Below are 14,193 nucleotides of genomic sequence, written 5' to 3' on the forward strand. Positions count from 1 at the left end.
TGTTATCATTTTAAAGAGGAAGCAACTCAATATAAATGCCTTTACATTTAGAATGGGATTTATAAAAAGCTCCTGTAAGTGCAATGTGCTTCTATACTTTTGTCCATATAGTATACATTAGTGCAAAGTCAACCAAATCCCCCAGTCATCTACTGTCTATTTCATCTACTGACTCTCCCCCGACATATGATTACGGGGCTAAAAATTATCAGGCATTTAAATGTTCAGTGAGCAATCTTTTAGTTTCCAGGGGAGAAAATTTGCTACCAGAGTTGTCTGACAGTGGTTTACTCTACTTTTCCAATTTATAACAGATTTTGGCCAAATTGAGCATACATGTGTATAAGAAGTAAGGGGATATAGTTGTGAGCTGCACAAGTGTTCCATAAAGCTGTTCCTTTCCATATATAAGAAAATGTATATGTATTAAATGGCTGTTTTTGTTTTCATTTGTATATTTTACAGGGAGAAGTTGGTACTATTGGCCAACCAGGAATTCCAGGCCAACAGGGTGAAAAGGTAAATGACCATGCTTACATTGAGAGCTGGACCTTTCACCAAACTGGACACAGCTGCACAGTGGAATAAACCATTTTTATTATTTTTTAATTTCTCCTCTACATTGTGGAGATATTAGCAATCAAAGTATTTGACACCTAATGAGTTGACTTTTGTTAAGTCCAAGTGGGTGTTATCAAATATCAACTCATACAGGGAGAAGAAGTACATGCCCTCAGTGATAGCAATTTGTACAGGGAGAAGAAGTACAAGCTCCCCAGTGATAGCTACTCATACAGTGTGAAGAAGTACACCCCCCAGTGATAGCAACTCATACAGAGAGAAGTACACCCCCCCCAGTGATAGCAATTCATACAGGGACAAGTACACACTCCCCAGTGATAGCAACTCATACAGAGAGGAGAAGTGCACGTCCCCCAGTAATAGCAACTCATGCAGGGAGAAGAAGTGCACACCCCCAGTGATAGCAACTCATGCAGGGAGAAGAAGTACACACTCCCAGTGATAGCTACTCATACAGGGAGAAGAATTATAGGCTCCCAGCAGGGGCATACATAGAAATCATGGGGCCCCATAGCAGAAGTTCTATTTGGGCCCCCCTCCCCCTCAAAAAACAAAAAAACCAAAATTAAATAATTGTCGAGGTCACAGAAGAGTATATCTAACAACTTTCCACGCTTTACATAGTAATTTTCCTCCTGCTGAAGTCCTAGATTTCTCTTTCATTGCCCCCATGAAAAGTATGATGCCAACAAAAGTGCCCCCCCAAACACAGTATGATACCACCATGGTGAATTCCTCCACATGCACAGTATATTGACCCTACTGTACCCCACTTCAACTCCCAAGTCAAAGTATGGTGACCACAACACAGTATGATCCCCCAACTGTGACCCCCACACAGCTCTCCATGCACTATAATGGGCCTACATACAGTATAATGGCCCCTACTAGCTTTCCAAACAGTAAGATGGCCCCCACATGAACCTTCACACTTTATAATTGCTTGCACACAGTATAATGGCATTCACATAACCCTCTAAATATTATAATGGCCCCACATAGCCTTCTATATAGTAATATGCGCCCCCCATGGTCCTCCATGCAATAAAATGCACCCCCCATGGTCCTCCATGCAATATAATGCACCCCCATGGTCCACCATACAGTATAATGTCCCCACATAGTGCTCCATACAGTATAATGGCTTCAGATAGTCCTCCATACAGTATAATGCACCCCCATTTTCCTCCATACAATATAATGCACCCCATCGTCCTCCACACAGTATAATGCACCCCCATGGTCCTCCACACAATATAATGTGGCCCCATGGTCCTCCATACAGTATAATGAACCCCCATAGTCCTCTACACAATATAATGTACCCAATGGTCCTCTATACAGTATAATGCACCCCCCATGGTCCTCCACATAATATAATGCAGCCGCCATGGTCCTCCATACAGTATAATGCACCCCCATGATCCTCCACACAATATAATGCGGCCCCCATGGTCCTCTATACAGTAAAATGCATCCCCATTGTCCTCTGTAAGGTGCCCCAGCGAGGTAGTCGTGGGCGAGCTGTAGCCCCCTCTCGCTCTGGCACCCTACAGACAATACGTGTCCTCCCTCTGATGTGTGGCTGTGTACGTGGGGCTCTCCACTTACTTCAAACCATCCGATCGCGGCTGTCTCCAGGCATTTCTCTTCTGGGACCAGGGCAGCAATAAATTCAGAGGACACGAGGTTCTTAACCAGAACTTGAACTTTACTTGGGGAAGAGGAATATGTACAATATTTACAGGCAGATATAATGGATAAGGCCCGACAGGTTATTATCTCTCTCACAGGCGCTGTCAACTTCTTCAGCCCTGGTTCCCTCTTTAAGTGAAGCATCTCTGTGACTGTAATCTCTAGCCCAAGAGACTCTTCTGCAATACCAACAGTGATCTGGATCCGATCTCTCCCCCATGTCTTAGCCTGGAGTCCTATTTATCTTCCTCTGCTTCCTGCAGACTAGAAGTGCCCCGGGTCCTCAATACTTCCTTTGAGTTTCTCCAGTCGGCTAATAGGACTCTTGCTCTTGCGTAGGGAGACTTTCATACTGGTGATCCCACTGTCTGAGGGTATGGAGCTCCCGTCTACCCTAGCAGCCACTATATAGTCAGGCTGCTCGCACAGTTCACTGTCCTATCTCTTACTGAATCTCTCCTCCTGCTTCTGGAAACTAAGCAGGGATTTTCCTAAAGTGCCCACCCTCTGTGACCTGTCATCACTCAGTATTAACCCATCACTGTCTGTAACACTGCTAGCAGACTCGACCTGACATCTGCACCCAGGACAGTGGAATCTTGTGGCTATTTACAGGTACTGCAGCCCACAAGGAATTATGCCAGGAACAAGCTCTGTATCACTCAAGGCTTGATCAGGGCACTAAGTTCCCCCTTTACTCTGCTGACTGGACCACTGAAGCTTACCCCATAGCTTGGCCTACCAACAATTCAGAGAGGTCTAACTACAGGAACACTTCTTTTAACTACCTCAGTGCCAAGGGAAGGCTACGCCCTTCCCCATTATTACAACTCCACACAATCTAATGCGGCCCCCATGGTCCTCCATACAGTATAATGCACCCCCATGGTCCTCCACACAATATAATGCGGCCCTCATGGTCCTCCATACAGTATAATGCACCCCCATAGTCCTCCATGCCGTATAATGCGTTCTCCATAGGGTATAGTGCGGCCCCCATAGGGCATAGTGCAGCCCCCATAGGGCTTAGTGCAGCCTCCATAGGGCATAGTGCGGCCCCCATAGGGCTCAGTGCGGTCCTGTATGGCTTAGTGCAGCCCCATATGGCTTAGCGCAGTCCCCCATAGGGCTTAGTTCAGCCCCCATAGGGCTTAGTGCGACCCCCATAGGGCTTAATGTGGGCCCCCATAGGGTATAGTGCAGCCACAGTCCTCCAGAAATATGGGCACCACATTTAAATAAATAAATAAATAAATAAATAAATACACACTTACCGCTCCTCGTTCCCCCGCTGCATCGGTCTCTGCAGTGCGTCTCACCAGCTCCACTGCCTGACCCAGCACAAGCTGCTGTGTCAGACGCAGAAGAGGAATGATGGGAGAGGGAGAGGGAATGTTACATGACGCTTCCTCCTCCATCTTTGCCTTCAACTTTATCAGCATCTGCCAATACAGTTGAATGCGGGTCGGGGGGACAGCGCTGACTGTACGGGGGAAACGCGATGCGGGAGACTCACGGGCCCCATAGCAGTCACGTGGCCTTCCACTGGCTCCCAGTGATAGCAACTCATGCAGGGAAAAGAAGTTCACACCCCCGAGTGATAGCAACTCATGAAGGGAGAATAAGTACTCACCCACAGTGAAAAAATATCTAATAACACCCACTTTGACATAATGAAAGTTAACTCATTAGGTGCCAATTATTTGATTAATAAATCTGCAACATAGAGGCGAAATTAAAAGATACAAATTTATTATTCGGCTCTGCCGCCATTATTACATCATGTGTCCAGTTCAACATGAAAAATTTGGTGAAAGGTCTTCTTTAAGCTCTTCTTCCAAATATGACAGTTTGACTTAACATAATTCATTTACCTTTCCTTATGATAAAATATTTATCTTTTCTTTCCTGAAATGTGATTCGATATGCTGGTTATAGCACTTATGTCTCCATTGTAATCACAAAACAAATGAACAACATCTCAATTCTTTTATATTTCTGCCATTTTTTTTAGGGAGCTGCAGGAGTTAAGGGAGAACAAGGCACTTCTGGACCTCGGGTGAGTAAAGTTTTACTGTTCTATATATTAGAAAAGTAGTTCTAAGGGAATATATAGTTTCTATGTTCTCATTGTGTTTGTGTGAGTTTCCTTGTGCTACCCTGGTTTCCTCCCATACTCGAAAGACATACTTGATAGAAAACTTAGATTGTGAGCCCCAATGTGAACAGCGATAGTGATGTCTGTAAAAAGTGCTTTGGAATTAATGGTGTCCTTGGTGGGATTAGAATCCAGTACTTCAGCACTGGAAGTCTGCCTCATTCTGCATAGATCACTTTGTAGTAGCCATTTCATTATCATTGCAGACAGAATTACAATGTATGGTAAAACATATATATATATAGATAATACCACACAATAGTTGATGGTCATAGCTCATCTCCTCTCCTTCCCAGCGCAATGTCTTCTGCACAGATCATAGAGCGTGCCTAGAACGCTCTCCAATAAAAGACAATGTGGCTGCGGTAAACCATATCTCTAAATGCTGTTACCTGATACTCAGACAAAATAGCTGCTTCCGCAATACTTAAAATAAAAAAAAATCTAAAATAATCAAATAAAAACAGATTAGAACAAAACATAGTTATCACTATTAAAATATTTAAAAATATTATTTGTAATAGATTCAATTTAAAGTTTATCCAATTTTATGTTGTAAGCCAAAGGAATTCTGTGTATTCCTATAAGCTACAACACATTAAATACATATTAATGATCCATATTTGTTTTTACAGGGTCCTAAGGGAGAAGCTGGGAAATCCAGTCTCGTGGAATATAATAGCAACCTTAGTGAAGCAATACAGGTGGGTTATCAAATATGGCAGAAGTATTATGTATTGCATTGCTAGCTTTGTCAGGGACTTGCTTTTTTTAGACGTTCAGATAGCTTTACATATCACTCAAATACATAGGAGAATATTTCAGAATAGTAACAACTACCACTAATGGTAAGTAATGCATGATCCATCATACTAGTGTGTAAGAATTGGAGGTGACGTATTTTATTCTAGCAACCTGTCCAAGCGGAGAGATCAGAATTCAGCGTTGTAATATGATGATTGTGGTGCCCCAGGATTAGAGTACCTGCTTTATCCCTGCACCATGAAATGACATAAAGATTTGAATTGTATGACTGACACCTAGGAAGCAGAGAGGTTATATAGGCTTTATCATTCTGCACCATTGTGCAATCAGTCCATGTATAAGAATTTCAGACTGCTCGAAATGCAAGTAGAAAAACTCCTGCTTTCCCTTTTGCCTGCAGGGGAAATTCTATATTCTACACTTTTCTTGGCCTCTAATAACTTGCTGTTTCCCATCTTTCTCCCACGTGCGTTTCCAAACCGAGCCACACACAGGCTTAATACAATTTAATTTAACAGATATTGATCAGCCATCTCCTCTAAATGCATATGACTTTGCAGGGTGACAACACTGCCTACACAGTCTGTACTGTTACAAATGTAATAGACTCATCTTGGTTCTTAAAAATGCAGATCTTTTTCTATAGTATTTATTATTTATTTACTTTTTATATTTGGCAACAAACACATAAGTAGAGGACAAAGATGTCAAAGTCACAAGCACAAGTCATCACTAATAAGCATCTAAGATAAAGGATATGAAAAGTTACATCTGTACCAAGCTTCAGACTAGGAAATTTCCAAAGTCTTTGAAGAGATTCAGCTTTGAGAAACTGCCTATAAATAATGAGTAAAAATAGCTCCTGACATATCAAAATTTCAAATAAATTGTGACAGAAGTCTCAGAGGGTAACAGGGTTGTGCAAGAATAAAAACATGGGTCTGATTTTTTTTTCTAGAATCAGCTCTTGACTTGTTCACAGATAGTGTCTAGAATTACAGCTCAGCACTGTTCAACTTAAATCCTTTTCTTTTGGGTTAATTCACAGTTCAGTATAGCAGGAAACTGCCCCAAGACCTGGCCCAACTGCAGGTCTCATGACCCAAAGGCAAAAATAAGGTTATTATTTCAGGTCATAAGAACCACAATTTTATCTGGATTTGCATCCTAAATACCAGTGAGAAAATACAACTGCAATACAGTTTTGTAAATGACCCTTTATTTAGTAATCCTGCTTCTGAAAATAAGCAGAACTTTAGTCACTAAGAAAACATGAGAAACTATTCTCTTGTTTTAGATAGGGCTTTCAAGGGAAAAATGTAGAAAATATACAAACGGGTGCTGTGAAAAGTCTACTTAAAGTAAAAGGGGAGAAAAGGGGAGCACATAATTACAAAAGGTAGATGAAGTAAGTATCCTATTATGAGATGAATTCTGGGTAATGCTAAGATGTCCATCATGAACTAGAGAGGAGAGGTAGAGGAAGACAGAATTACTGATTGTTGAAGAAAGCCTGGGATGGGCTGAAAAGCGTCCTATTGGATTTCCTTGTTGAATAAATAAAATACCGTATTTTTCGGACTATAAGACGCACCGGACCATAAGACGCACCTAGGTTTTAGAGGAAGAAAATAGGGGAAAAAAATGTAAGTAAAAAATGTGGTCATGATGCCCTTTTATGGGGGAAGGGGTCTGCTGCTGACACTGGTATTGGGGTAATGTCCCCCAATTCTGTTAATATCCTCCATCCTGGTATATATGTGCCCTCCTCCCTGGTATACGTGGCCCCCATCCCCATGCTGGTATGCATGGCACCCCTTGATCCCCCATCCTGGTATGCATGCCACCCCTTGGTCCCCCATCTTGGTATGCATGGCACTCCTTGATCCCCCTTTCTGGTATGCATGGTACCCTTTGATCCCCCTTCCTGGTATGCATAGCACCCCCTGATCCCCATTCTAGTATTCATGGCACCCCTTGATCCCCCATCCTGGTATGCATGGCATCCCTTGATCCCCCATCCTGGTATGCATGGTACCCCTTGATACCCCATCATGGTATGCATGGCACCCCTTGATCCCCCATCATGGTATGCATGGCACCCCTTGATCCCCCATCCTGGTATGCATGGCACCCCTTGAGCCCCCATCCTGGTATGCATGGCACCTCTTGAGCCCCCATCCTGGTATGCATGGCACTCTCTGAATCCCCATCCTGGTATGCAGGGCACCCCTTGAGCCCCCATCCTGGTATGCATGGCACCCCTTGAGCCCCAATCCTGGTATGCATGGCACCCCTTGAGCCCCCATCCTGGTATGCATGGCACCCTTGAGCCCCCATCCTGGTACTCATGGCACCCTTGAGCCCCCATCCTGGTATGCATGGCACCCTCTGAGCCCCCATTACGCTGCCCACAAAAAAATAAACAATCATACTCACCTCCTCTCTCCTCCAGCGCTGTACCGCTCTGCTGCCGACACTCTCACTGTGTGAGCCGTGCATGGCAGGGTGCGCATGGCGTCCCTGCCATGCGCCCTCACACAGTGTGAGACGTTGTGCTGGAATATTCACTGTTCCCCACGCCGGGACTCTGTGGCTCCCCCACACCCACCACCACGCACAGCCAGGTATATAGTATTCGGACTATAAGACGCACCCCCCACTTTTCCACAAAATTTTGGAGAAAAAAGTGCGTCTTATAGTCAGAAAAATATGGTAACTAATTCAATATTACGTGAGTTCCAGGATTCTTTGAAATTTGCAATTTTATTTTTCCACTAGCAACACCTTGACATACAGAGTGCTGATCCATTTTTGAATTTTATATTTGTGCTAAAGAAAGGCTTTTTTTCATTTTGGAGCTGTAAAGTTTATAAAGGACAATAAACTTCATTCTGTTTTAATATAAAAACCCTGTCCCTGTGTGTATTCTAGCATTGTACAGTCATGGATGAAAGTGTGGGCACCCTTGAAATTGTTCCAGAAAATTAAGTATTTCTCCCAGAAAATTATTGCAATTACAAATGTTTTGTTACAAACATGTTTATTTCCTTTCTGTGTATTGGAACAACAAAAAAACTGAGAAAAAAAGGCAAATTGTACATAATTTCACATACAACCCCTAAAATGGGCCGCACAAAATTGTTGGTGCCCTTAATTTAATATTTGCTTGCACACCCTTTGAAATAAATAACTACAATCGCTTCCTATAACCATCAACAAGCTTCTTACACCTCTCAACTGAAATTTTGGACTTTTCATTTGCAAACTGCTCCAGGTCTCTCATATTTGAAGGGTGCCTCCTCCCAGTAGCAATTTTAAGATTTCTCCACAGGTGTGCAATGGGATTTAGATTGGGACTCATTGCTGACCACTTCAGAACTCTCCAGCGCTTTGTTTGCCTCCATTTCCATTTATGGGTGCTTTTTAAAGTACTGTATGTTTGAGGTCATTGTCCTGCCGAAAGAGCCATGACCTAGGAAAAAAAAACTCAGCTTTCTGACACTGGGCACTACATTGCGACACAAAATCCTTTGTCCCAAAATCAGAAAATCTGAAGATGACCACAGTCAAGGCACCCAGTGCCAGAGGCAGCAAGACAACCCCAAAACATCTTTGAACCTCCACCATATTTAATTGTAGGTACTGTGTTCTTTTCTTTGCAGGTCTCATTCCGTTTTCGTTAAACAGTAGAATGATGTGGTTTACAAAAAAGATCTCTCTTGATCTCATCTGTCCACAAGATGCTTTCCCAGAAGGATTTTGGTTTACTCACGTACAATTTTTGCAAACTGCAGTCTAGATTTTTTTTATGTCTCCGTGTCAGCAGTGGGGTCCTCCTAGGTATCCTGCCATAGTGTTTCATTTCATTCAAATGTTTATGGATAGTTCATGTTGACTCTGATGCACCCCGAGTCTACAGGTCAACTTGAATTTCTTTGGAACTTGATTGGGGCTGCTAATCCATCATCTGGACTATCCTGCGTTGCAACCTTAAACCTTTTTTTCCTCTACGGTCCACGTCCATGGAGATTAGCTACAGTACCATATATATATGTGTGTGCACAACTGCTCATGCAATGCTTTCCTTGTTCTTTTTGGAGAGTGCACATTGTAGATTTAGATTGAAGGCACCAAAAATCACAAAGGAGCTTATGTGGAAACGAGCAGTAAAGAAACGTGTAAAACAAATCAGAATGTGTTACACTTTAGATTCATCAAATTATTCCTCTATTACTCTGATGACTGCCACTTGGCACTCTCTCATTAACTTCATCAGGTATCACCTGGGATGCCTTCTAATGAGCAGGTATGCCTTGCCAAGAGCTCATTTGTGTAATCACTGCATAAAGTATTTGCGACCATCGAGTGTGATTTTTAGAAATAAATAAAGTTCCTTGAAGGTAACCTCAAGTGAAGTCAAAAAAACATTATCGCTGTAATGAAACTGGCCATCTTGAGGACCGTACCAGGAATGAAAGACCAAAAATTACCTCTGCTGCAGAGGATAAGTTCATCAGAGTTACCAGCCTCAAAAACCATAATTTGACAACACTCAAGTAGCAGACACATCTCAACATCAGAGGAGGCTGCGAGAAGCATGGATTTATGATCAAATTTCTGCAGCTGCAAGAAAGCCACTACTGACAATTGCTAATAAGAAAAAGAAAATACTTGATTGGGCCAAGCAACACAAGAATTGGACATTAGATTAGTGGAAATCTGTACTGTGATTTGGTGACTCAAAATATTAGATTTTTTACAACAACCTCCATTTTTATAACAACAGCCATATTTAGAATAGATGAGTGGACAGTTTCTATATGGGTGGTGCCCACTGTACAGCATGGAAGGGGAGGTGTGATGGTATGTGGGAGCATGTTTACCAAAGCATTCTACAACGACATGCCATTTGGTTTGCAATTAATGGGACCATCATTTGTGTTGTAACAGGATGACTTAAAGAACAGTAGATGAAAGGGCTATGTGACCAGGAAGGAAAGGGTAGAATGCTGCTTCAGATGACATGGCCTCCACAATCACCCGTCCTCAACCAAATTTAGATTATTTGATATGAGTTGGACTGCTTGAGAAAATGCTAAGGGGGTGTAAAGTTGTCATCAGAGTAAAAGGGGGGTACTTTGAGTTTCCATATACAATCATGGCCAAAAGTGTTGGCACCCTTGAAATTGTGTGAAATTATGTCCAATTTTCCTTTTTTCTCAGTTTTTTTACACACATAAAGGAAATAAATATGTGTATAACAAAACATGTGTAATTGCAATAATTTTCTGGGAGAAATACTTCATTTTCTGGAACAATTTCAAGGGTGCCCAAACACTTTTGGCCATGACTGTAGACACCTTCGTGGTTTTGTTGCCTTCAGTCTGAATTTACAACGAGAACATTGCAATAGGAGCAAGGAAAACTATTGCATAAACAGATGTGTCAACTTTTGCCCAGTGCTTTATGTTTTTTTGGCTCGTGTATGCCTAGAGTTATTTTTTAATTGTCTCTTCAGAGAATGCTTACATACTGCAGAGCTGAGATTGAGGACAGAGTTTGTGTCTCAAAGATATTTCTTCATTGCATCCATGTGTTGTAGTAGACTATATGCTAAAATATATTTCTAATTAATTATTTGACAAAAAAAGAAATAATTGTAGTGACATAATCAAATTACTGAAATCACTTGTGATTAATCAAGCTTACTAGCAACTCACCTATACCCTGTCAGAACCATGGTCGCTGGGTTCATGGTTTGAACCAATACCTGATTACAAGGACATTCAGCATGTGGATTGACTATACAGCATATTTCTCACAAAATAATTGATTACTGTCAGTGTAGGGATCATGCTACTAGAAATGTCCCATATAGCGAAATTTTTGAAAAAAATATACTGACGTGATATCATTTGTAAAAAACACTATTGTTATGGTGGAAAAGGTAAGAAAAATATACACACGTGGTCCAAATTGTTGATACCCCTCTTTTAATGAAAGAAAAACCCACAATGGTCACAGAAATAACTTGAATCTAACAAAAGTAATAATAAATTAAAAATCTATGAAAATGAACAAATGAAAGTCAGACATTGCTTTTCAGCCCTGCTTCCACAGAATTTTAAAAAAAATTAAACTCATGAAATAGGCCTGGACAGAAATGATGGTACTCTTAACTTAATATTTTGTTGAACAACCTTTTGAGACAATGACTGCAATCAAACGATTCCTGTAACTGTCAATAAGACTTCTGCTCCTCTCGACAGGTATTTTGGACCACTCCTCATGAGCAAACTGCTCCAGTTGTCTCGTGTTTTAAGGTTGCCTTTTACAGGCGGCATGTTTCAGCTCTTTCGAAAAATTGTCAATAGGATTTAGGTCAGGGCTCATAGAAGGCCACTCCAGAATAGTCCAATATTTTCCTCTTAGCCATTCTTGGGTGTTTTAGCTGTGTGTTTTGGGTCATTATCCTGAAGCAAGACCCATGACCTGTGACTGAGACCAAGCTTTCTGACACTGGGCAGCACATTTCTCTCTAGAATCCCTTGATAGTCTTGAGATTTAATTGTACCCTGCACAGATTCAAGACACCCTGTGCCAGATGCAGCAAAGCAGCCCCAGAACATCACAGAGTCTCCTCCATGTTTCATAGAAGGGACAGTGTTCTTTTCCTGATATGCTTCATTTTTCCATCTGTGAACATAGAGCTGATGTCCCTTGCCAAAAACTTCCATTTTTGTCTCATCTGTCCATAGGACATTCTCCCAGAAGCTTTTTGGCTTGTCAACATGTAGTTTGGCAAATTCTAGTCTGGCTTTTTTATGATTTTTTCTCAACAATGGTGTTCTCCTTGGTCGTCTCCCATGAAGTCCACTTTGAATCAAACAACGACGGATGGTGTGATCTGACACTGATGTTCCTTGAGCTTGAAGTTCACCTTTAATCTCTTTAGAAGTTATCCTGGGCTCTTTTGTTACCATTCATATTATCCATCTCTTTGTTTTGTCATCGATTTTCCTCCTGCGGCCACGTCCAGGGAGGTTGGCTACAGTCCCATGGATCTTAAATTTCTGAATAATATGTGCAACTGTAGTCACAGGAACATCAAGCTGCTTGGAGATGGTCTTATAACCTTTACATTTAACATCCTTGTCTATAATTTTCTTTCTAATCTCCTGAGAAAACTCTTTCCTTTACTTCCTCTGGTCCATGTTGATTGTGGTACACACTATATCACCAAACAGCACAGTGAGTATCTGTAGCCCTATATACAGTCCCACTGACTGATTACAAGATTGTAGACACCTGTGATGCTAATTAGTGGACACAACTTGATTAAACATGTCCCTTTTGTCACATTATTTTCAGGGGTACCATCACTTCTGTCCAGGCCTATTTCATGAGTTTCCTTTTTCTTAAATTCTGTGGAAGCAGGGTTGAAAAGCAATGTCTAACTTTAATTTGTTCATTTTCATAGATTTTAATGTATTATTACTTTTTTCAGATTCAAGTTATTTCTGTGACCATTGTGGGTTTTTCTTTCATTAAACGAGGGGTACCAACAATTTTGACCACGTGTGTATACCCTATTCAAACCCCTGCGTGGAGGACATGTATGTGAATTACATAGGATCCTCACTTCTTTTGATCCTAAATTGTGTAATTCTTCAAATACCATGTAGTGGTGCTACAGGATAATTAAGCATTTGAAGCCAAGTTTTCTTTAATTTTTTATTTTTTTTTATGCCGTTATCATTTTAACAGAAAGTTATGTCGAATTTGTGTATCTTATACTTTTTTAAATGTTTTCTATTTTATAAAATGTTCTTTGTGATACAAAAAGATTATGTTGTGCATGTTTTTGTTTTTTAACTTTTATTATGTTTTTATTGAAAATAAGTGTTGTAAAAAAAACATTGAACAAAAATAATTTTCATAATGTCATTTGAGAAATTATGTAGAAATCATACTTTTTTTTTGGTTTCCAGGGCCCACCTGGACCTCCAGGTCCACCAGGATTAACAGGTCAAAAGGTACATTAATTTCAAAAACAAACCCATACAATTAAGATGAACTTGAAATGTACTTTTTATGCTTCGCTTTCACCATTGTACTTTCCTCAAGCTACAATAAATAATTCCATGATGGTTTACGAATGATTATGCTGTGTGTATATATACACATTATATATATATTTTTTATTTTAAGCTCTTTTTCTAAATGTATGTCCCCAAATTATGCACTGTTTACTTTCAGCCTCTTATATAAGTTGGCTACTATTTTTCTCTCTTAGGGTGAAATTGGATTACCTGGTCCTCCTGGCCATGACGGAGACAAGGTAAGCTGTACTTACCTCTTATATGAACAGTGTCATTTTATGGCTAAAATTTTCTTGAATTTTATGGAAATAAAAAAGCCAAACACTTGACCTAAAATTAAGTCTTTTGGTCACTGTTTTCTCTCCTGCTTCCATTTTGAAGTCAATAAGAAAAAAAAACAACAGGTAGGTGAATTCACATTGCAGAAGCTTAGCCCATTATCTGAGTCACATATTTCAGTGTAGCATTGTATTGTGCTATGGTTGTATTTACTTACACAGTAAGGATGTTCAGCTGTATTAAATTATCATATGGTTTCAGGGACCTCGTGGGAAAACTGGTGAGTCTGGGCCTCCTGGTCCACCAGGACAGGATGGACTTCAAGGACCAAAGGGTGACTCAGGTCCCAGAGGATTACAGGGGCCAAAAGGCGATAAAGGAGATGAAGGACTAATAGGTTCACCTGTAAGTCAATGGGACATATTTATCAAAAACTGTGAAATTGCTATTCGTAATTCTTCTATTCTTAAAGTAATATTTGGTAAGATAATGCAGTATATTTATTAATGCTTTCTAAGTCTTTGACAAACTTAGTCTAGACAGTTTTAAAATGTGCCAAATTTATCAGAGTGGTTCATGTAGTTGGGCTTTAAGTGCAAGTCCTCAGCC

The 14,193-nt window shown here is 40.7% G+C and overlaps 1 protein-coding gene across 1 annotated transcript in view; it reads left to right on the forward strand.

Moving 5' to 3' along the window:
- Positions 1–14,193, forward strand: part of LOC141271656 (uncharacterized) — a 188,877-nt gene that overhangs the window by 109,356 nt on the left and 65,328 nt on the right. Inside the window, exons 22-27 of the mRNA XM_073681698.1 lie at positions 466–519; positions 4,292–4,336; positions 5,071–5,139; positions 13,195–13,239; positions 13,500–13,544; positions 13,846–13,989. Of these exons, the coding sequence (XP_073537799.1) occupies positions 466–519; positions 4,292–4,336; positions 5,071–5,139; positions 13,195–13,239; positions 13,500–13,544; positions 13,846–13,989 (402 nt within the window). The remainder of the gene's footprint in view (positions 1–465; positions 520–4,291; positions 4,337–5,070; positions 5,140–13,194; positions 13,240–13,499; positions 13,545–13,845; positions 13,990–14,193) is intronic.

This window comes from Phyllobates terribilis, unplaced genomic scaffold (assembly GCF_046119375.1).
Source record: "Phyllobates terribilis strain yellow unplaced genomic scaffold, ASM4611937v1 Scaffold_5__5_contigs__length_657084704, whole genome shotgun sequence".
Taxonomy (NCBI): Eukaryota; Metazoa; Chordata; class Amphibia; order Anura; family Dendrobatidae; genus Phyllobates; species Phyllobates terribilis.